Here is a 23,644-nt window from a genome sequence, read left to right as displayed (position 1 = left end):
AAAACTGCTGTATTGCATCATACTGTGTCTTGATTGGTTAGCTCTGTAGCCAATGTCCTTAAGAGGGAGCTAGAAACATGGTTTGTTTTCTTTGCTATTCTTGCTCTCTGATATCTCTGTATGCTACTGTTTGCAAATCCAGAAGAACTGTTTATTGTGAATGACTACGACGACTGGTAAGAAGACTTTGTTATTGGATTATCCCTGGACTGTCGTTTTGGCTATCTCCTGCTTTATATGTGTATGACCTCAACTGTTTATTGGACTGTGCCTTACTATTTCCTGAAAGTAAACACAACTCAGTGTATCTGTGTGTTGACTATGTTTATTCGTAACTACTCTCACTCTCTAATCGTTTTCATGTGCACACCCTTGCTACTCAAGGGTTACTCTGCGAATTCCTTAACACATTCCATTGAGGACCTGTATACTGCATGAGTCAAAAAGAGGGCTATGAAATATTTACAGACCCTTGCATCCTGGATATAAATTGTTTCAATTCTTACCCTCAAAATGACGCTCTGGAGCACTGCACACCAAGACAACTAGATACAAGAACAGTGTTTCCCGGAATGCCATCACTCTGCTAAGCAGATAATTCCCTCAACACTGTCAGGCCATTCATATTAGGCTGCATTGCTATTGCTATTGGTCTTCTCATCATTCCTGTCTCCCATCTCCTCCCACTTGTGACTTCATGACTGTAACCTTGTTGCTTGTATCCTTGCGATTTATATTGATATTGTTTCCTGATTGCTTATTTGTACCCTATGACTATCATTAAGTGTTGTACCTTATGATTCTTGACAAATGAATCTTTTCTTTTTATGTACACTGAGAGCATATGCACCAAGACAAATTCCTTGTGTGTCCAATCACGCTTGGCCAATAAAGAATTCTATGCTATTAAAAATGGAGTGGAGATTCACCTTCCACAGTGGGTAGCCTTCATACATATGGAAGCGCCCTTGCATCACCACAGTCGGCGTCCCACTCAAGTTTCCAAACACCAGCTTGCCAGCATGGCCTACAACTTTAATAAGACAAAGAAAGTAAAAGTTAAACACTTTGCGGATGCCGCCTGTGGCCAATTTACTACACTGCAGTTTCTCTGTACAGTATCCTGTTGGTTTATGGTGCCACCTGGTGTTCTGCATGAAAATTACCGTATTTTTCGGACTATAAGATGCACCGGAGTATAAAATGCACCTTAGTTTTTGGGGAGGAAAATAAGAAAAAAGCTTATTGGCAGATGGATCGGCCTCCTGGAATACCCCCAATTAGCTGTTCCCAGAGGTGAATTTTAGCAACAGGTTCCTTGGTCGTGAGCTCTGTGCCTTGCTTTTTTTTTTTTTTCTGCCTCTGAAATTTCTGAAACTCTGTTTCAGAAAAAACTTTTTTTCCTGCCTCTGAAAGTCTCCGAAACAGAGCTTCAGAAAAAAAAGCCTCTGAAGCTCTGTTTGAGGCTTCTTTTCTTTTTTTTCTTTTTTTAAAAAAAAGTTTTTTATTTTTATTTCTTACACACATATTGTAAATGTACATTCTCTTATCTATAATCGATTTATATATATATATATATATATATATATATATATATATATATATATATATATATATATATATACACACATACATATTTTTTCCTAATGAAAGCATTAAAATAAGACATTTTAATTACATTTGGGGTTGCTCTTCTACCCTCTCTTTTCCCTCTTTTCACAACAAACCTTCTCCTTCTTCTTTCTTTCTCCTCCCTCCCTTCCTCTCTTCTTCTACCTTCTTCTTCCTCCTCTCCTCTCCTCCCAGGGCGGATAAAAATCAATGATTTTTTAAATTTTTTTAAAAAAAACAGATTTTTTTTATTTAAATCGGATTTTTTTTATTTAAATCGGATTTATTTTAATAAAAAACTTTTGGGGTAAAAATCTATCGTAAGATAGTTTTCTATTTAAGATACATAAATCATTTAGTTTATTCAGCATGAAATGGAGTTTAGTTATGTAGCATGAGGCTGTATATTCTGCAACACTGGGACTATCGGTGAGTCAACAGTGGGTCAAAGGAGTAGCAGAGATGACAGTTGCTCTTTAAAAATTATGATTTAAATCGAGTTGATTTAAATCAAGCCTTTTTACTAGTGATTTAAATCATGATTTAAATCGTGATTTAAATCAACTCGATTTAAATCAAATCCACCCTGTCTCCTCCCCAACTTTCCCTTCCTCTCCCCCACTCCTCCCCTCTTTTCTCCCTTTCTCAACTTCTCTCCTACTCTTGTCCACTATCCTTTCTTCCTCTCCTTCACCTTTCTTCCATTCCTCTCTCTCCCTCTCCTCCTCTCTCCCTCTCCTCCTCTTTCCTTTCTTTCTCCTTTGTTGTGCAATATTTCCCTTATTTGGTATCCGAGCAACTCTAATTTTCTAATAATATATACTTTCTTTTCAATTTCTTTCCCATTTTACCCAATCTATCATTTCATAATTGTACATTTATATTTATAATCTTCTTTCTTCCCCCCCATCCCCCTTTTCCATTTACTTTGGTGTCAACTGAGATCCTGTTTCTTTTTTATCTTATCCCTCATTTAACTTTCTATTATCTATATCATTTATCTATCAACTTTTATTCATATTTCTTTTCTATCCATACGTAGAATCTTTCCCATGTCTTGAAATACACCGATTCCTCTTTATCTTTTATTCTTAGTGTCAACCTGTTCATTTCTACACAACACAAGAGCCTTGGTAGTACAGGGGTTTAAGGCACCCTGTTATTAAGTTGGTTATTAAGACCAGCTGCCTGCAATTACTGCAGGGTTCGAATCTCGCCAAGGCTCAAGGTTGACTCAGCCTTCCATCCTTTCTAAGGTAGGTGAAATGAGGACCCAGTTTGTGGGGGCAATTAGCTGACTTTGTATAAATATACAAAAGGATGAAGGCTATTGCTGAGCACATTGTAAGCCGCCCTGAGTCTTCGGAGAAGGGCGGCATATAAATCAAATTAAAAAAAAAACAAAACTCTATTTGGGAGCTTCTTTTCTGAAGCTTCTTTTCTGATGCTTTTTTCAGCCTCTGAAACCTCTATTTGAGAAGCTAGGCGGGGCTACATTCGGAATATAAGACGCACCCAGATTTTCACCCTCTTTTTTGAGGGGAAAAGGTGCGTCTTGTACTCCGAAAAATACGGTACACTCCCTGGCCATCTCCCATTACCTGTGCTTTGGGGAAAGTTGGGTATCTTAGCATAATCAAACACCACTTGGTCCTTCAGGAGGTCAGCCAGGCCCCCAAGCCCTGAGCCACAGATGATAGCCACTCGGGGGCGATGCTTGGTTTTACTCAGGAGCCAATCTGCCGTCCTCTTATAATCCTCATAGGTGTATCTGAAAAAGAAAAAGATTGAGATGAGACGGCGAATAGAGGGTTAATTGTTTCACCTGCAGGACCGAGAATTCACCAGTAGATGGCAGCAAATATGCACACGGAACTCTAATGAAAGGTGTTTGATTTGAATTCCAAACAAACCACATTAAAATAAACCGTGTTTTTGCAGGACGGAAGGTGGCAGGCAATCACACCAACCAGGAGTCGGGAAAGGAAGGAAAGGAATGACTCAGTTGTCAAAATAATATGTGAGATGAGAAGGGGGAAAAAAGCCACATTAGTCGTTCAGTTGTTTCTCCAATAGTGACGCATTAGGATAACTCAATTCATACACAGTACATTAGTAATCCCCCATGAGGATGTATTTCAAATATTTTCATCATACTCATTTTCCACTTGTTCATACCAGACTTCACAGAGGCCTTGGTGACTAGAGATAGTCCTCAACTCAGCCCAAAATTTCCGCTGCTGAGCGAGTCCTCAAGTCCTCCAAGCTGGGAGAAAGACGCTGGAAATAAAATGGAGGCTGGCTACAAAGAAAGAAGGTCTCTGAATTTTACGATACCTATTGTGGTCATAAGTCGAGGGCTACACTTGTAAACATTTGAACTCTCCCAACCTCTTGGTAAGGTAGACTATGCTGAGAAAAGGAGAACATTTCCAAACAGACCTTCACAGAAAAGTGATAGAGAGGAGGCAGTTCTGAAGCAAATATTTCCTATCTTATTACAAGCTAGAGAATCTTACTTGATCCAGACTTCAAAGAAAGGAGTTTTTTTTTATTTGCTCATGTTTAGTACTTCTTTAAATAAAACCTTCTCCTCCTTCCAAATATACCATCCAAATTGCAATTTTTTCCACAACTCAAGAAATTCCTTTTAACTCTCTGCAACACAGATCATCCTTCCCTTTCTCTCTCTCTCCCTCTCTCTCTCTCTTTCCCTCCCTCCCTCCCTCTGCCTGTCTCTGTCCCTCTGTCTGTCCCTCTGTCTGTCTGTCTCTCTCTCTCTCTCTCTCCTTCTCTCTCTCCTTTTTCTGCAACCCTTTGCATTTTTTCCTGGGCCATTTCAATCCATGAAACTACGGGAAAGTTCTAGAAAAGGTCCGTGTACAATTGGTTTTATATACTAGCTGCAGTGAGTTTATTGTATGCACAAAGATGGAAGAATACAGAAATATGGAAGGCTAGATGGTGAAGGTGGCTGAGTTTGCAGAAATGGCAGAGGTGACCAGTTTGATTAAGGAGGGAACAGCAATTGTACTTTTATAAAAGACTGGAAAACCTTTTTAACCAATTTTTTTTTTTTTGGCTGAAGATGACAGAAATGAAGTGGTGATTTGGAGATTTAGTGATTAAAAAAGGGTTGTTTATGGGAAGAAGGAAACGGTGGTATGTAATTTAGGAAAATGGCAATCATGATGCCATTTGCAAATGCAAAGAAGATTAGAAATCGCTTCTTTATTTTTATCTTCAGATATATATTTTTCTTAGCCTTTTCTTTCATTTTTTTGTGTCACCTTTTCATATCTTTCTTTTTTTCAAACTTTTCTTTTTATGTTTTTGTAGTCTTTTAATTCCGCGCAAAATACTTTTCTTGTATTTAATGTACATACCAGTATATTCACACACACACAACATAGGCACAGAAACACACAGTATCCATGTGTTAAATATTTTCCTCTGGGCGAACTGGCTTGATAACCAAAGTGCAAGTACTTTTCCACCAGACACACACACACACACACACACACACACACACACACCTTTTCCAGTGAATGAATGCTTAAACGTCTCAGTCAAAAAAACTAGCCTTGTTTGTCACCATCACATTTTGCTAAACCCAAAATTCCAGCTGGTCTGTGGGAGCCCCTAATATCGGAAACTTCAATCAGACCCCAAGTCTCAAATCAGGAGAAGTGGCACACACCAATTTAGACCAGAGAAGTAAAGGAGAAGCTTGTTTGAGAGTTTTTTTGGTAGGTAAATAAAATATTTGGGCCAAATTTCTCCTGGTGTTTTTAGAGCAGTGTTTCTCAACTTTAAGAGGTGTGGACTTCAACTCCCAGAATTCCTCAACCAGCCAAGCTGGGTGTGGAATTCTGGGAATTGAAGTCCATGCCTTTTAAAGTTCCCATGCTTGAGAAATATTGTTTTAAATACATATTCCTGTAATTTTTTTTTTGTTTTGTTTTTGGTAGCCGAATGAAAGCCCTTTGCTTGTTATTTCAGCTGCACTGTTCTCTTGATTTTTCCCTCTTGGGATTTCATAGTGGCCTCCCATCCAAGGATTAACCAGTTCCTGTCCTGCTTAATTTTTCAAGTCCAACCAGATCTTGAAAGAATGAGATTTACTTATTTTCTCCCTGCTCTCTTTGGAAATTGTGTCATATTTCTGGGAATTCAGAAGTGGAACACAGCTAACAACGTAGTGTGCCACCGAAGGATGTGGAGTGAGCCTATGGTGTGAAGAGACACACCCTTTTTGTGTGCAGAAATAGCCACATCTACACATTAACCTTGGTGGCCAACGCCTTTTGGAGCTACCTCATGTGATGGGCATATCCAAGCAGGAAGAAACTGAAATTAGGCTTTGCCCAAATCTATTATACACACCCACAATTACCCTGTGCCATGTGCAGCGTGCCAAAGTAATGAACCAAAAGAAAATTGGCTTTGCAAAGGGAAGAGAACATGTGGATGTCAGGCACCTGGAAAGAAATGAATCAAAAGGAAATGGGGTGCATAAATCAGGCAATTAAATTTATCACCTTTTCATCTTCCTAGAAATAAAATCTTGAACTACTCCAAAAAAAAAAAAAAAGCGAAGGGAGGGCAGAACGGTTCAGAAATGGCTTTATTTCATGCCAGTGCTGAGCAAAGGCAGTGGTAAGTTTCTGAACTGAATTTTTGAGGGTTTTAGGACTGCACTAGCTTTAGCCGTTGTCTCCTGTCTTTCTGGGGATGGAAATCACAGGTGCAATTTCATTTCTCCCATACAGTTCATGCAAGCAATACAGGCAGTCCTCTATTTAAGGCCACAATTGAACCTAAACTTTCCGTTCCTAAGTGAAACAGTTGTTAAGTGACTTTTGCCCCATTTTGCAATCTTTCTTGCCACAGTTGTTAAGCGAATCCCTGCAAGCTGTTGTTAGTAACAGGGTTGTTAAGTGAATCCAGCTTCTCCACTAATTTTGCTGGTTGGAAGATCGCAAAAGGGGATCACACAGCAAGTGTTACAAATATATGCCAGCTGCCAAAGGTCCAAATATTGATCATACGATCCCGGGGATGCTGCAATAGTTGTAAGTGTGAAAAAATTCATAAGTCACTTTTTTCAGTGCCACTGTAATTTTGAAGAGCCACTAAACTAATGGTTGTAAACCGAGGACTACCTTTATTCCATGCATTTAAAAATCACAATAATTTGCCTGTGATTAGGAGCGGGAGGTTCTCTGCACTTGTTCGGTTGCACTTTTCCTTATCTTTTACATAAACCCGCAAACACAATCACACACACAAACACGTATAATAGGACTTGCAGAGAGAAATGCAGCCCAGCCTCCCGGGATTCATCTGAACTCTTAAATCCAAAATTGCCCTTCTTAAAAATCTGAAACTAAACATAAAAAGGGGGGGAACAGCAATTGTTGTTGACACTATTATTATTTATTATATTTAGAAGCTGGCTGATTGCAAAATGCTTCCTCAAGGCTTACAGCTAAGAAATAGTTAATAGGAAACATTATGTAACTGGACAACCACACCATATATATATGGGCCCATAATCAACAAAGTTTAACAGGCACTCTACCCCTCGCCTGGGGAATACATTTTTAAGATTCCTAGAACATTATCGGGGGGAGCGACATTGTTATCTGGGGGAATATTATTCCCAAAAGCGGATGCGGTGTCAGAAAAGGGATATAGGTAGTTCTTGATTTATGACCACATTCTACAACCAGAATTTCTGTTGCTAAGCGAGGTAGATGTTAAGTGAGCCATGACCAATTTTATGACCTTTTTGATATGTTAGCTAAGTGAAACTTGCAGTTGTTAAGTGAAACTTGCAGCTGTTAAAGGAATCCAGCTCACCCCTCTCACCCATTGACTTTACTTGTCAGAAGCCATCCGGAAGGGCACTGTTCTGCCCCAGCTCCGGATTCCCAAGGATTGTGACACACACCAACGGTCCTTATCAAAGTTATAACGTACCAAGAATAAACAAAGTCCGGCAAAGATTGGCAACCAGCCCAGAAAACAAGATACGATAAGACACTCACTCTCCAAAATGCTCTGTAATAATTACACATTGTTTCCAGCAAGAAATTGCTAACTGCGTGCGACTTAAATAGGCTAAGGGAGTAGCCAATTATCCTCAAACCTTACTCTCGAGGAGTCCACCTCCTCTTGAGTAACCACTCCTGCCTTCTGGCAGCCCTGCGTGCTCGAACATTGAGGAGAGGCTCCTCCACTTCCCTCTCTCCACTTGAAGGAGCCTCTGGAGGTTCTGAAGGCCCTGGCTGAGTCTCTGCCTCTGGCACCACATTCTCTTCAGCCTCCTCGCTGTCCAACGTAAGTGCCAGCCGCGCAGGCTACTGGCGCGACCCCACACCAGCCTCCTCCTCGTCGGGATCAGCCACAATCCGCGCAGGCTGCTGGTGGGCCACAACAGGCACAAAAGGCAATTAAGTAATCCTAGGATCCTGAAACCGTCATAAATACCTGTCAGTTGCCATACACCTCCATTTTTTAACCACGTGACGGTCAGAAGTACGAGGACCAGTGATCAGTTGCTGTGACAGTTGTAAGTGCGAGGACTGGTTGTAAATGACTTTTCTCAGTGCCCTTGTAACTTCAAACTTTTGAACAAATGGTCATAAATCGAGGACTAGGGCAGACTTGCTGCAACTTAAACCTCTAAATAGAAACGATTCTTGGCTCCATTTGTTGCAGCTATGCAAAAGCAGAATTGAGAATTGCGCGACCAAATCCCTGAGTTCAATTTTTCCCTCCAATCACTGCCCACCTCCAACTAATCAAATCCATGCAAGATGTTTTGAGAATGGTCTAGCTTGGTATGCAGATGCCTTTTTCTCCCAGCCGGGTGACCTTGACACAACAACCAGAGGGGGAGAGGGAAGAGAGAAGGGGAATTAAAGCTCCCTTGCATCCCCATGACCACATGATCAACATCTGGATGCTTGGATACCGGTTCATACTTATGATCATTGCTATGTCCCAAGGTCATGTGATTTCCCCTTTTGCAATCTTCTGACAAACAAAGTCAAGAGGGAAATCAGATTCACTGAACAACCCGGTTACTAACTTATCAGCTGCAATGATCTGCTTAACAACTGTGGCAAGAAAAGGTCGTAAAATAGGGCAAATTTTACTTAACAAATGTCTCCCTTAGCAACAGAAATCTTGGGCTCAATTGAGGTTGTAAATTGAGGACTAGCTGTATATAATCTCCCGCCGTGTGACTACGGGTAGCATATAATAAAATCTATTATAAAGACCTAACACAAAAGCAATTAAAAACAATATTTGCATTGCAACCGTCTATTTCACTCTGCACTCTGAATGATTAACGCTGCACAGTTATATTATGTTTTTTGCTCATGCACTTTGGGAGCAGATTTCCTTGTGAGAATCATGAGGCTCCTTCCTCGTAACATCATGAGTATGTTAATCCAATTGAAGGTCATTCAAAAGTAATGGCATGGGAAGTTTTCCCATTGATGATTGCATTCTTCCTTAACACTCACACCCCACTTCCATGACTCAAACACAAAGCAGAAACAGATAGCAAAGATCCTGGAATTCAACAGACACTTTTTGATCGAACTGATAATAATCTGGGACAATTTTGCACCAGAGGTCAAATAAAGGCAAAGTTTAGGCGGGGACAGAAAATGGAAAAACTTTTAAAGAACAAGTTCAATGCAACATTCCTTGATATTTTCAAGCCAACTCCCTTTTTCTAAATATTCTGCATTGGGGTTTGTTTGTTTGTTTTTCCTTTTGTTGGAAGAAATGTCCATCTGGGTTCAGTTCCAAGCGGGGAGAAAGACCCTGGACACATGGAGACTGCTTGAAAAGATGGTTTGATGGTGGACAGGACCACATGGTTTTGAGATCCTGGGCAAAAAGGCAGATTGGGTGAGAGAGAGAAAGATTTATACCCTCTGTTGGGCTTTGAATTTGAGCTTGTATTCTGATTGGTTGTCAGACTCCCATGGGGTCATACAGGGGTAACTTTGTAGGTTGTCTTTTGAATCCCAGGCTTGGTTGAGCCTTGCTGGGTGATGCAATCTCCCCAGGTGCCTTGTGGTGAGTTCTGTGGCTAGATGGGTAGAGGGCTAATCCTATCTTTGTTGGATCTTGGGTGAGAGCATTTGCTTATGAATAGACCTAGCTATCTCTTTACCTCTTAAGTGCTGACTTCTGCTGTGAGCTATTGAGGAGGGTGGGGGCTATTAAGAGTGAGTCTGCTTCCTACCTAAAAAAAAAATGTTTCTCCATTTCTCATCCAGGGAGATATAATATTCTGCCTTTTTAATATTTTCTAGAACATTTCATTCTTCTAGGAGAGGGGTGGGTGCTAACTTCCTACACTTTGCATGTCTTTATTGAAGCTGTCTGGACTAAGCACCAGCTATAGCTCTATCCGGCCAAGTTATCAGATAAAATAAGCTACTTTGAGTACACCAAGGATCTGGGTTATCTCCCCAGATAACACCATATTCAATGCTATTGCTTGGCTCCAGAAGCAATTGGCTTCCTGTGTTATTTTTACAGGAAGTTTTATTCCTGTAAAACGATGAGGGCTGCCAACTGACCAGGAGAAAGAGTTTACTCTGTAAGAATTCCTAGCCACCAGAAAAGATCCCATAATTACAGATAGACCTCGACTTAACAACCTTTCTCTTAGTAACCATTTGAAATTACAACAGCCACTGAGAAAAGTAACTTACGAACAGTTTTTCCCACTCTTACGACCGTTGCAAGCATCCTCGTGGTCATGTGATCAAAATTTGGACACTTGGCGACTGGCTCATATTTATCACGACTGCAAGATCCCAGGTTGCAAAAGGATCACCTTTTGCAACCTTCTGACAAGCAAATGGGGAAGCCACCTTACAATTACTAACTTAACAACTGCAGTGATTCACTTAGTAGCTGGAGCAAGAAAGGTCTTAAAATGGAGCAAAAACTCACTTAGCCATTGTCTCGCTCAGCAACAAAAATTTGGGGGACACAATTGTGGTAGTAAAAGTTGCGAACTTGTCTGTACTCCTTTCCTGCAGCACTTTGTTGAATGCAACTTTGTGTAACTCACAACTTTAAGTGAGTATTAGGGAAAAAGGAATTGTAATGTGAATTGGAGAGGTAGTTTCTCCAGCTCATTGATGCATAATAAAACTGGGTCACTTCCCCGGACATTTTGTGTAAGTGGGTGGGTAGCTATTGGAGAATATGGGGAGACACTGAGTAGGTGATGTAATGTTACCTGGGAATGACCTTGGAGACAGAAGTAAGAGCTGCAGATTAGACAATAGTCAGATAAGAGGAGGCAGATAAGATAAACTGGGCCCAGGGAAGGAGATGGCAAACATCCAGAAGTGACTCTCCCTAGGTCAGAGGTCAGAACCTGAGGCTCTGGAGCCGCATGTGGCTCTTTCACCCCTCTGCTGCGGCTCCCTGTCACTCAAAATATGTGTCACAACCGCCAATGTGCAACACCGTCGGCACGCAATTTATTGAGCTTTTCTACCATGGATAAATCAAAGAAAAGAAAAGTTTCAGAAGAAAACAAAGTTTAATTCAACTACATATGCTAGTTTTGTGGCCGCTCAAGAAATAGTCAGGCACGAGAAGGGTTTTGTGGCTCCCGGTATTTTCTTTTCTGTAGGAAACGGGTCCAAATGGCTCTTTGAGTGTTTAAGGTTGCAGACCCTTGCCCCAGGTGGAGGGAGCAAAGTTACAAATCCTATTAATGTAACCTTAAAGTAAAGTTAAGAGTTTGTACTTCTGCATCTGCTTGTCTGGACTACCTCACAAGACTGGCAGGTAGATATGGGTAGTCTTCAACTTACAACCATTCGTTTAGAGATCATTTAAAATTACAAAGGCACTGCAAAAAAAATGACCGATGACCATTTTTCACCCTAACGACCTTCGCAGCATCTCCATGGTCACGTGATCAAAATTCAGATGGCTTTTATTTATGACGGTTGCAGTGTCCCAGGGTTATGGGATTGCTTTTGGGGCCCTTCTAACAAGCAAAGTCAGTGGGGAAGGCAGATTCACCTAACCATCATGCTGCTAACTTAACAACTGTAGCAATTCACTTAACAGACGTGGTCGTAAAATGGGGCAAAACTCACTGAACAATTGTCTAGCTGAACCACAGAATTTTTGGGAGCTTAACTGTGGTCATAAATCGAGGACTACCCAAGTGTTGGGCAAAAACTTCTCAAAGAGATATGGCGTGTTGAGGGCTTGTGGGTGCAGATGGCATCACTCCATCGGATATTGTCTTGCGCCTGCAGCCTCTTTGGCCCAGGACATCTTTGATTTATTCTGCCTTTTCCAAACTGGTGCTTTCCAGAGCAGTTGTCCCTGCAATACACCGTTGACTGGGGAATTCTGGGTCCCAATCCCCTGGAGAATATGTTACAATATTTAAATTTAGTAGCTGGAGCAGTGGGGTTGTGCAGTGAGTCAGAACACACAGTCATAGTTGATTGGTTGAAGAGCACTGGCTCCTGCGGGAGGCAATCCACGCTGTGATTGGCTGCTGTAGGAATGGAGGGGGAGTTTCCTTTTTTTCCCCGCGTTCCCTTTTTTCTGCGTTCTCTCTATGCTGTTCTGCGATTTACCTCAGAACGCTCCTGTTTGCCTGACTATCTTTTTTGGTGTGTGTGTGTGTGTGTGTGTGTGTGTGTGTGTGTGTGTGTATAATTGTGTGTGTAGTGTAGTGTGGGTATATGTGTGTAGTGTAGTGTGGGTATATGTGTGTGTGTGTAAAATATATTTTATTTTCTATTAAACTGCAAATTTGTGTCAGGGTTTCTGCGCGATTCCCTGACAGAATACAAGGGAGAAAAGATAGGATAGGAGTCTTGGGGGATTCTGGGAGTTGAAGTCCAGACATTTTCAAGTGGGTGCGGTTGGGAAACTCTTAAGAGTCAGGGCAGAAGCCAGATTAGGTTAGAAGCGCATCCGGCTCAAAGTCACGTCCCCAAGCTGAGTCATACGTCTTACGACAAGCCTTTGCCACTTTCAAGATTATTATCAGCACAAGCGCACTAGGAAAATTCATTTGTGTGTGTGTGTGATTAGGGAGCAGACGACAAGAAAGAACCTATCAATTCATCTCCCTTGATGCTCACTAAACTCACTAAACTGTAATCAGTTTTTGTGACCTTCTGACAAGCAAAATCAGTGGGGAAGTCAGATTCACTTTACAACTATCGTATTTTTCGGAGTATAAGATGCACCTTTTTCCCCCCAAAAAGAGGGTGAAAATCTGGGTGTATTTTATATTCCGAATGTAGTAGCCCCACCCATCTTCTCAAACAGGGGTTTCAGAGGCTGAAAAAAGCATCAGAAACGAAACTTCAGAAAAGAAGCCCCCAAACAGAGCTTCAGAGGCTTTTTTTCTGAAGCTGTTTCGGAGGCTTTCAGAAGCAGAAAAAAAAGTTTTTTTCTGAAACAGACGTTTCAGAGGCAGGAAAAAAAAAGCAAGGCACAGAGCTCACAACCAAGGAACCTGTTGCTAAAATTCACCTCTGGGAACAGCTGATTGGGAGTATTCCGGGAGGCCAATCCACCTGCCAATCAGCTTTTTTCTTATTTTTCTCCCCAAAAACAAAGGTGATTTTATACTCCGATGCGTCTTATACTCCGAAAAATACGGTATGTTACTAATTTAACAAGTGAATCACTTAATAACTATGGCAAGAAAGGTCATAAAATGAAGCAAAGCTCATTTAACAAATATCTCCCTTATCGACATAAATTTTGGGTTGAACTGTGGTCATTAAGTCGAGGACTACCTGTATTCACATAACATGAAAAATTGAGTTGTTTCGAACTTTTAGTCTTTTTTCTACTTGGGGAGCGCTCATCCGGTTCATATTAGATGGGTACCTGTAAATTATTGTGCAAATCCAGAAAGTATCTTATGCTGGTAAACAAAGTACAGTAGATGTATTATGTAAATCTTTTCTGCCTCTTTCCGCGTGCAGTGGCATCTATGGCTGTCAACAGTAGAGATTATTCAAGACAGGAAAATCCAGATTGTTATTGGTTCAAGTGCCAATCCAGATTGTCACTGAATTATGGAGGAACAAGGACAGAGAAGGAAAAAAAAAAGCAGTCAGAGAATTAAAGGGGCATGAAAGTCGCATAGTCCTGGACTTAACGACCGTAATTGCTAAGAAAGACAGTTGTTAAGTGAGTTTTGCTCCATTTTATGACCTCCAGATGCTGTAAGAATCTGGATTACTGGAATTTGGAGAGGATTATGTGGCTAGGCTGATGATGTGAAGTGGCTTTAGGGCACCATAAAACAGAAAATTATAGGTTCTAATAAGGAACCATAAGAAAAAAAATAACTATGAGGACATAAGAAACCAATGAAAGCAGTGCATCTCTTTCCACACTTGGCAGAGAAGGAAGAAAAAAATAGAAGCTGCTGGGGCATCTCTAGCTCCTGATTGGCTGAACTCCTGAAGGGTGTGTGAGCCAGGAAAACGCCTCATTGGCTCCCAGCCTGCAAAAAAAAAGGAACTTGTGTTGCAGCAGAGCCTTCTCTGTGAGTGTATGTATGTACGCCTGCGTGTGCTTGCTCACGCACTCAGAAAAATGTAATGCTTTGTTTTAAAAACCTGCGCAGGAAGAAGGAGTCCTGCTTGTCCACGGGACAAGCATTTTTCATTTGAGACTGTTTGATGACTAGAGCTTTGATCCTGGCTCAAAGCATTCGTCAGACCCTTCTTGTGAAACAGGCGGTGAGAGAATGTCTCGGAGTTTCCACAGGGCTGGGTCAATGCTCAGTAGATCTCCAAGGGATCTAGAGGTTAAAAAGTGGTCAACCTCTCTTGGAAGACCCAAAGTTGCTTTTTCAAGAGGCAACTGGAGTTTCTTTTTTATTCCTTGAAGACGTTTCGCTCCTCATCCAAGGAGCTTCTTCAATTCTGCATAGCTTAAAATCTCTATGGAGATTCTCAGTCGTGCCTGAAGAAGCTTCTTGGGAGGAGAAGCAAAACGTCTTCAAGGAAAAACAAAGGAAGTCCAGTTGTCTCTTGAAAAAGCACCTTTGGGACAACCATGATCTGTGTAGGAGGTTAGCACCCACCCCTTTCCTAGAAGAATGAAATATTTTGGGAAATATTAAAAAGGCAGAATATTATATTTCCCTGGATGAGAAATGGAGAAGCATATTTTACAGATAAAACAGCTCCCACCTTCCTGCCCCCCACCCTTTGTTAATGGGCCAGAAGCAGAAACCCAATCCTTTGTCAAAGGACATTTGCAACACAATAGCAACAGAAACTAACACAATGGGTCCCATCTAGCAACCGAAACTCACCACATGTGACCTGGGAAGCATGTGGCCTGGGAAGCACATGTGACCATCAGCCAGCAAGGCTAGCTAAGACCCCCACCCACTGGGAGTCTGACAACCAATCAGGATACTCTTTCAGGGCCCCAAGAAATGCAAAGCCAGAGAGAACATAAAAACCCGAGGATTTACTGTATCTGCGCTTTTTTCTGTTCAGGAACTCAAGCCATGTGATCCTGTCCACCATTAAACCATCTTTCCAAGCAGTCTCCATGTTTCCAGTGTCTTTTTCCCCACTTGGAGCAGAACCCAGAAGGAGTTTCTACACCTGGATGACTGAGAATCTCCATAAGCTCTCTTGGAAAACTTCCCAAATGCTGAAGATGGATCACTTTTGGTTTTAGATCCAGGCACAAACCCTGAGGCCGGCTAGGAGTTGGGGTTTGAACCTTTAATGTATCTGAAGAACCCTACGTTAGGGCACGTTGGGTTAAAGGTAGTTTTCAATTTACAACCATTCATTTAGCAACCTAAGTTACAACAAGAAAGTCCAGTTGCCTTTTGAAAAAGCACCTTTGGGACAACCATGACCTAGATGACTGAGAATCTCCATAAACGTTTAATTCATTTAATTACAGCGACCCACTTAACAATCATAACAAAAATGATCGTAAAATCGGCCATGACTCACTGAACAACTATCTTCCTTAGCAACAAAAAATATGGTTGCAATTGTGGGTATTCATAGAAGATTATTTGTACATAATGACTATCAGTGTTTAACAATAGTAGTATCCTCTAATAGCAAAATCAGATGCTGATGGAACTGCCGCCTAAACAACCCAAGAACGAACTGGGAGATACAATTAACCAGTTTTTATATAATCCTGCAGTTTACCTGAGCTATTCACACCTCATGATATCCCAAGATGGCTAGAATCTCAATAAAAAGCCCTTCCATTATGGGCTGAATCTATGCTGCAAAATTTTGTGGAGGACCCCCTGGCTAAATAGGGCTGGATATTTCTTCCCTGGAACATATAAATGCCACATGTTTAGGGTAAAGGCACTGTATGCTAAGTAGGCATCTAAGGGTTGCAGTGGCATCACCCAAGCTGCTGAAGTCAACCAGAGCTCTATGAGGATGGAAATCCTTTGCTATTAGCCACAATAACAGCAGGATGCCCTCCGAAGGCCATCTACTGAGAGGCTGGAGGGCTTCCTTGTGCAGGTGGAGAAAGGGTTAAAAGTAGTCCTTGGCTTACAACCACAATGGAGCCCAAAATTTCCCTTGCTAAGCAAGACAGTTGTTAAGTGAGTTCTGTCCCATTTTATGACCTTGCTGGCCACAGTTTTTAAGTGAATCTCACTTTCCCGTTGATTTTGCTTGTCACAAAACCCAGGGATACTAACGGTCATAAATACATGCCAGTTGCCAAGTCTTCGAATTTTGACTACGTGACCGTGGGGATGCTGCAATGTCATAAGTATGAAAACAGTCATCTTTTTCAACGTGGGTGTAATTCCAACGTCACTAAACATATGGTTGTAAGTTGAAGACTGCCTGTAGATGGGCCAGAGGTCCAATCCAACAGAACGCTACTTGTTCTTAGATTATCTTCTTCTTGAGTAACCATGCTCAGCAGCACGTATGTTGCCATACTTAACCAGAAATGTGTTACACTTCTAGCAATGACACAAGTCAGGAAGTCCTGACAGTTGATGCAATCTCCTTGTAGAGGACATGAGAAATTGTTGTTCCTTCTCTTGCCAGAAACAATGACACTAACTCATAATTTCCCAGTCTTATTTCTGGATTACGTAAACTGGATACTGTAAGAACTTAATCAATGGGGAAGTGATGACTCATGAACAAGATTCTTATCAGGACAGCCAGTTAAGTTTTCAGTGTGTTCCAGATGCTGTAAAAACAAAGAAATACCAGAATACACACAAAGGTTTTGTGATTGCAACTCCCAAATGCAGGGAAATGTTTTAAGATGAGGAAATCAAGAACCTCTCTCTCTTCTGATCTTAAAAGTCAACAACCAGGATTTAAGAAGAGAAAGATGCCTTTTGTTGAGAACTTCCAATCCAGGGAATGGGCCAATGCAAGGATATGAACTGGAGCTGGCCATAATAGCATGGATTAATTTCAATAGCATGGGTTAATTTAGGCTTCCTTCTTCAGAGTAAATCAACAGATGGAGCCGGGGTGTTCAAGATTTGCTCCAAATTAAGGTAAGAAAGATTGCTGTTGTTAAAAAAAAACCCCAATCTTAAAATTGGTAGCTATCAAATCATACACAGCATAGCCCACATCATGTTTACTCAATATGGACAATTCCACATTGGATCTTCTATCACTTTTGAAGGCAAATATATATGTCCCAGGATAATGATGCAGGATCCAATCCATGTCAGTCACCGGGACCAGGGTTCTTATTCTTACAAGCTTTTGGACTCATACTGAAGTCCATCCTCAGGGAACTTTTCTCTACATATTCTGGTAAATAGAACTTCCCTGAAGATGGGCTCCAGCACAACTTCAAAAGATTGGAAAACTAAAACAGGGACCAACCCAGATTGTATCCTTCAACCACATCCTCATCCTCGGAAGAGTTAAGTTAGAAGAATTCCTTGATGTCTTCTGAGCTTGGTTGTTTTCTTGAAGATGTTTCATTACCCAAACTAGGTATCATCATCAGTGATACCTAGTTTGGATAATGAAACATCTGCAAGAAAACAACCAAGCTCAGACAGCACCAAGGACCCTTCCTATCAACAAATATTATCCTTTATTGCTATAGTTAAGTCCACACTGTATGGCCCAATGTTTCACCCACTGTGGCCAATATTGGGAGCTGGTGAATTGCTCAAGACATTGCCAGTGGATATCATGATTCAACAAAGACTTGGGATCCATCAGCTGTGACCCATCAATCAGTCACTGGGTCATGCCAGTCTACTGGAGTCAAAAGCATTCCTAACCGATTGGATCCATGCCAGCCCAAATTATAAACCTAAGTTCCATGTCCATCTCCTGATCTTCAAATCAGCATTTTTTCCATGTGACCATTCTGAAGAGAGTCAAAGATTGCATGGGGAAAGGACAATGACTAGAGAACTAGATATGGAGCAACAGTCATGCTTTTGCCCGAGAACTGCCTACTTACCCAAGCATTTTTAATAGGAAGAAGGCCAATGTTTTACAAAATATTATTCAGCTTCATTTACCTATTAACAGGGACCACTTGCAAGAAAGCTATTACTTTTGGTAAAACTGGTGGACAAGCTTCTGTCCTTCACGGTCAACATTTTGAGAAGTTTCCCACAAAAGTCAAGTCTTTAGTTTTCACACTTCTTGCCTGTTCTACTATTGCATTTTAGAAAAGAATTGCAATCTTCCAGATTGCATAAAATACGTTATCAGAATTGATGTTGGCTGTGGTTCCATGAAATGCAAAGCTATAATTCTGATTTACTGATAAAGAATTGTATTCCAAGATAAAAGGACAAGCGAAAATATTATTTTGCTGACAAAGCTATGTATGTATTTCCCTGAAGCAGCTAGCTATTGTTACCAAAAAAAAAAAAAGATTTGGCTGGGTGCATTATCTGTTTTGCTTGATTCCTTTTGCTACCTTGAATTTTTAAACAAACTAGAAATAATTTATTTAGTACATTATCTGTTTCGTTGCTCCTTTAAAAACAAAAACTATAATCCAGGTTATTTTCTAGATCAGGGGTCAGCAACCTGTGGCTCTGGAGCCACATGTGGCTCTTTCACTCCTCTGCTGCGGCTCTGTCACTCAAAATATGCATCACAACTGCCAATTTGTGACACCTGCCGGCACGCAATTTATTGAACTTTTCAACTTCTGGTAGGCCAACCATGGATAAGTCCAAGAAAAGAAAAGTTTCAGAAGAAAACAGAATGTTTTATTCAACTACATACGCTAGTTTTGTGGCTGCTCAAGAAATAGTCAGGCATGGGAAGAGTTTTTGTGGCTCCCGGTGTTTTCTTTTCCGTGGGAAACGGGTCCAAATGGCTCTTTGAGTGTTTAAGGTTGCAGACCCCTGTTTTAGATTAAGGATTCTGGCCTATTATAAGTGGGGAAGAACTGAGTTGGAACCACATACATCTAATTTTTTTAAACAGCTGATTTCACCAATGAGATAAGCCAAAAAGATGTCACAAACTGTGAACCTCAGCACATAGCCTGTTCTCAAATCACGAAATTTTCCAAGCACATCTATGCTCACAATTGTATTTATTCATGGCTGGAAACCCTTTATGGTCGTTTTGCTGAAAATGGGAAAAAATGAACTTGTGGTCTTTGGGTTTTGATGACTAGAAAGAGAAAATGGAAGAAGGGAATTATGATATAATCTTAAAAAGGGTAGGCAGACAATAAATGATGTATCTGTAACAGGTATAACAAAGATTGGAAGTAAATCCTTTATACATTTTCTTTTTTTGTTCCTCTATTTTTTTCTCACTCTCTTTCATTCATATTGTTAAGTTTGTTTTTAATATTACATAAAGCCTCTTCCTAAAAATTATTTTAAAAAACAAACAAAACCAACCCAAACATATCTGTTTGGTCAATAAAACCCAACCCATGAGTTTCAAGAAGCCTATGATAAAATAGTTAGTTTTCTGGGTTTGTTTCTAAGAAAACCATTGCATCATCAGATCGATTGCAGCCAAAATAAATAATCCCGAAAGACATTAAAAAGAACAAAATGGCTTATATAATTCCTTATAGTTTGTCATCACAGCCATAGCCTTTGCTTCTCTTCTGTTGAAATATTACCCATTCAGGATGTTCCTTGCCACTGATACGGAACTAACCATAAATCTAATGTCAAGCCAGGCTAAACAGAGAGAGCCAACGAGAGGAACAGGAGTCCAGAGTGCCAAACCTTGAACTCTAGTTCCTTGCCACCATTTTTTATGTCTCTTTCTCGCTCTTTGACCTATTGGATTTTCTCCCTTGCTGTAGATTCCCCAAGGACAGTGATTAATCTCTGAAGCTATATCAGAATCCACGCTCAAGATCCTGATAAAATAACCAGTGATTGTTGATAATAAAATATAAACTAGTTTTGGTTTCCTTTTCTTAACTGGCGCTTTCAGTTTGTATGTTCTTAAAGGTTAAAGGGACACGATGGCTCAGTGGCTAAGACGCTGAGTTTGTCGATCTATAGGTCGACAGTTCAGCAGTTCGAATCCCTAGTGCCGCGTAATGGGGTGAGCTCCCGTTACTTGTCCCAGCTTCTGCCAACCTAGGAGTTCGAAAGCATGTAAAAAATACAAGTAGAAAAGTAGGAACCACCTTTGGTGGGGAAGGTAACAGTGTTCCGTGCGCCTTTGGTATTTTAGTCATGCCAGCCACATGACCCCGGAGACGTCTTTGGACAGCGCTGGCTCTTCGGCTTTGAAATGGAGATGAGCACCGCCCCCTAGAGTCGGGAACAACTAGCACGCATGTGCGAGGGGAACCTTTACCATTTAATTTTAAGATTGCCTGGTTAATTGCGCAAACATAAAATACAGGTTGTCCTTGTATTTTACAACCTGTACAACCACAATTGAGCCCCAAATTACCATTGCAAAGCAAGGCAGTTGTTAAATTTTGCTCCTTTATTACTAACTTTTTTGCCACATTTATTAAGTAAACCACTGCAGTTATTAAGCGGAACATGCAGTCATTAAATGGATTCCCCCATTGACTTTGCTGGTCAGAAGCTGGCTGTGAGGATTATAAATGATGATCGCATTTTTTATTTATTTTGCGTTTCACATGACCCCAGGAAAATACAACTGTCATAAATACATGCCAGTTGTTAATTACCCAAATTCTGATCACATGACCACGAGGATGCTGTAGCGGTCATGTGAATAAACATAAGAAGTCACTTTTTTTCAGTACCACTGTAACTCGGAAAGATCACTAAACAAAGGGTTTCAAATTACTTGTAATTTGTAATTTGAACTACTTGTAAATAAAAAAAAATTAAAAGAAAAACAAACTAAATGTGCCTTGGGATCTAATTGGGATGTAACAATTTGGGTTTCTCACTTTTCTCTCCACTTATTTTTCTCTTAATTCTCTTTCACAAGAATCTTACTATATTTGCTTTCTAGATTTTGGAACAATTGGCATCTTAATTGACATCAAACTTCATTAAAAAAAATGATCTGAGAAACCAGTGGTGATAAGGACCTGTTCAATTTTGAGGGAAATTTAACCTCATATAGAGTAGTTTTTGTCCAAACTACATAAGCAAACTCTGGAAACCGCAATATTCTCGGGCTTTCCATTCTCAAACAGTGAAGGGAAAAATAATAATTTCAGTTTTTACAGACAGAAGGATATAGAAACCACATCAAAACACGGTTGATGAGCAATCTGGGAAGTCATAAAAAGACAGTCTCCTTTCATATTAAAAATGACTCAAGTTTTCTTTTGCCTCAAATTAGTTCAGAGAAAATTTTCGGTTTTCTATATGATGCATCATATTAACACACACTTCAAATGGATGCTCAATTTTTCACTCATCCCTTGCTTCCTTCTTTGCATGTTCTAACTTACACATACTAGCAACAAAGGCAAAAAGTCATTTCAGACATGAATTCAAATGCCTTCTTGAAAGCCTAATGGACACAAATGTACACACACACACCCTGAAGCAGATTGACAAAAGCACTAATTTACTTCATAGGTTGCAAAGAGCAGATTGAACCAGAAAAATCTTTTGCAATCCGGTGGTCTCCTCTTAGATTCTTTAGGACTTCCAACTCCCAGAATTCCTAGCTACTCCTGGCATACAGTGGGGAGGGTTGTAGGTGATAGAAGGCTAGACAAAACCAATTCTCCTGCTCATATATGGGAAATTTAAGTTGCTTGCAACCTCAGCCTACCTTGCAGGGCTGTTATGAATAAAGAAGCAGGTGGGATAAAATATGCAAATTAAATCTGGTAGGATCTTTCAGTCTAAAGAAGCTAAATAGCTGTTTCCATGCTACTTCAGGAATGTGACTGATCAATAATCGTAATGTACTTGCCATGATTTCCACCTCTGGTGCCCAGTTCTTAAACCCCTAAACTGGACTCTTTCTCAATTTTCTCTCCCACCCAAAACCCGAAATGCCCACTTGAGATCTCTTTTCCCACAGCTGAGGCTAGAGCTCAGCAGCAAAGAAGTAAAGAACCACAACCACAACACGCCTGAAAAGAGGAGCTGGAGAACACCCCCAAAGGTAGGCAGGTTAAAATAACTCACTATTAAAATTGGGACCTAGTTTCAACTCTGGGGCTCCTGGTTCATGCACTGCTTGGATGGAAAAGCTATTACTACTAAGATGATGGTGGCAATGATGAAAATGTTATAGAAGAAAGCAGACCAAGGGAGACCAGGAAAGGTCACAGTTGTAGTCTTACACCAATGTTTCTCAAACTTGCCCACCCATTTTATGATGTGCGGACTTCAACTCCCAGAATTCTCCAGCAGCTGGCTAGGGAATTCTGGGAGTTGAAGTCCACACCATCTTAAAGTTGCCCAGGTTTGAGAAACGTGGCCCAAGCCTGAATTCAAAGAACATCAACGAAACACCAAGACAATTACACAAATCTGTCCTTATGGAGAGACCAAAGAGACTGGAGGTCAGCTAAAGGGCGAGATTCCATACTAGCAGCCACCGCAATGCTACATAATATAACAGTTATAATCTACCCAACCGCTCATACTTCTTCCGAGGATTATCCCCAGATTATTTTACATTGTAAATTTGTAAAAATCTTACAGCATCAAAAACAAAAAGAGATTTTTAAAATTTAGGGGAGGGGGTGGGTTCCTTCTCGAATTGCTTCCTTTAAAAAAAAAAAAAAGGATGCTGAAAAAACATCCGCTGATTGTTTCCAACCACCCCATCTCCCCAAAAGCCGGGACTCCTTAAAATCGCTTTCAACACCCCGAGGCCATCTAGACGAGTCGGATGACTACTCCGAACTGCGGCCGGGGATAATGGGAGTTGTAATCCAGACAAAACAGAAAGCAGTCATCGATGCAGATGGACCCTAAATTGTTCCACCGAGCACTTTCCCAGCTCCCGCAACCCATCTCCCCCCCGGAGCAACCCGGTTCAAGGTAACGTTTTCCCACGCTGACCTTTCTTCCCGCTGGTTGGCCATGGATGCGAGTCGGTGACTTCTTTTTTTCTTCTTCTTTTTTTTTTTTTCCCGCCGCTTCCGAAGGTTCCTCCAGGGAATCGCGTCGCTCTGCGGGAGAACGGAGGCTCGGCCGGCCTTCTAAACAGAAAGAACGTGTCGTCACAATCACGGCGGCCAATCGGGGGGCTCCCTGTGCCGGCAACAAAGGTTGCCCCGGGCGACCCCGGCGTTCTCGTCACACCAAAGGGTTACGCTCCGCCCACTTCATTCATAATCCTCAGGAGGCGCTTCTGCCCCGCCCACGCCCACCCACCCCCAGGCTGGAGGCGCGCGGGAGGAGGGAGCGGAGAGGAGGCGCACGTGGTGAAGCGAGGCTTTGCACTGGTGCTTCTCCCCGGCACGCGCGGCCGGCGAGGTTGCGAACGCACGTGGACGCCGGAGCTGCTGCTGCTGCTGCTTCCTTCCCAAACCCTCGCCGGCTTCCAGAAATCCACGTCGAGATAAT

At 41.2% G+C, this 23,644-nt stretch overlaps 1 protein-coding gene across 1 annotated transcript in view; it reads right to left on the bottom strand.

The window, feature by feature from the left end:
- PNP (purine nucleoside phosphorylase) overlaps nucleotides 1-23,326 on the bottom strand; it is a 30,231-nt gene extending 6,905 nt beyond the window's left edge. The window contains exons 1-3 of the mRNA XM_034411505.3: nucleotides 23,138-23,326; nucleotides 3,213-3,382; nucleotides 930-1,033 (exon numbers count right to left, since the gene is read on the bottom strand). Coding sequence (XP_034267396.1) covers nucleotides 930-1,033; nucleotides 3,213-3,382; nucleotides 23,138-23,160 — 297 coding nt within the window. The 5' untranslated portion in view covers nucleotides 23,161-23,326. The remainder of the gene's footprint in view (nucleotides 1-929; nucleotides 1,034-3,212; nucleotides 3,383-23,137) is intronic.
- Between the last annotated feature and the right edge of the window lie 318 nt (nucleotides 23,327-23,644).

The sequence above is a fragment of the Pantherophis guttatus genome, chromosome 4 (assembly GCF_059756535.1).
Source record: "Pantherophis guttatus breed Tessera chromosome 4, ASM5975653v1, whole genome shotgun sequence".
Classification (NCBI taxonomy): domain Eukaryota; kingdom Metazoa; phylum Chordata; class Lepidosauria; order Squamata; family Colubridae; genus Pantherophis; species Pantherophis guttatus.
The sequence above is the reverse complement of the archived record's forward strand: the minus strand, read 5'-3'. Positions and strand labels throughout refer to the sequence as shown.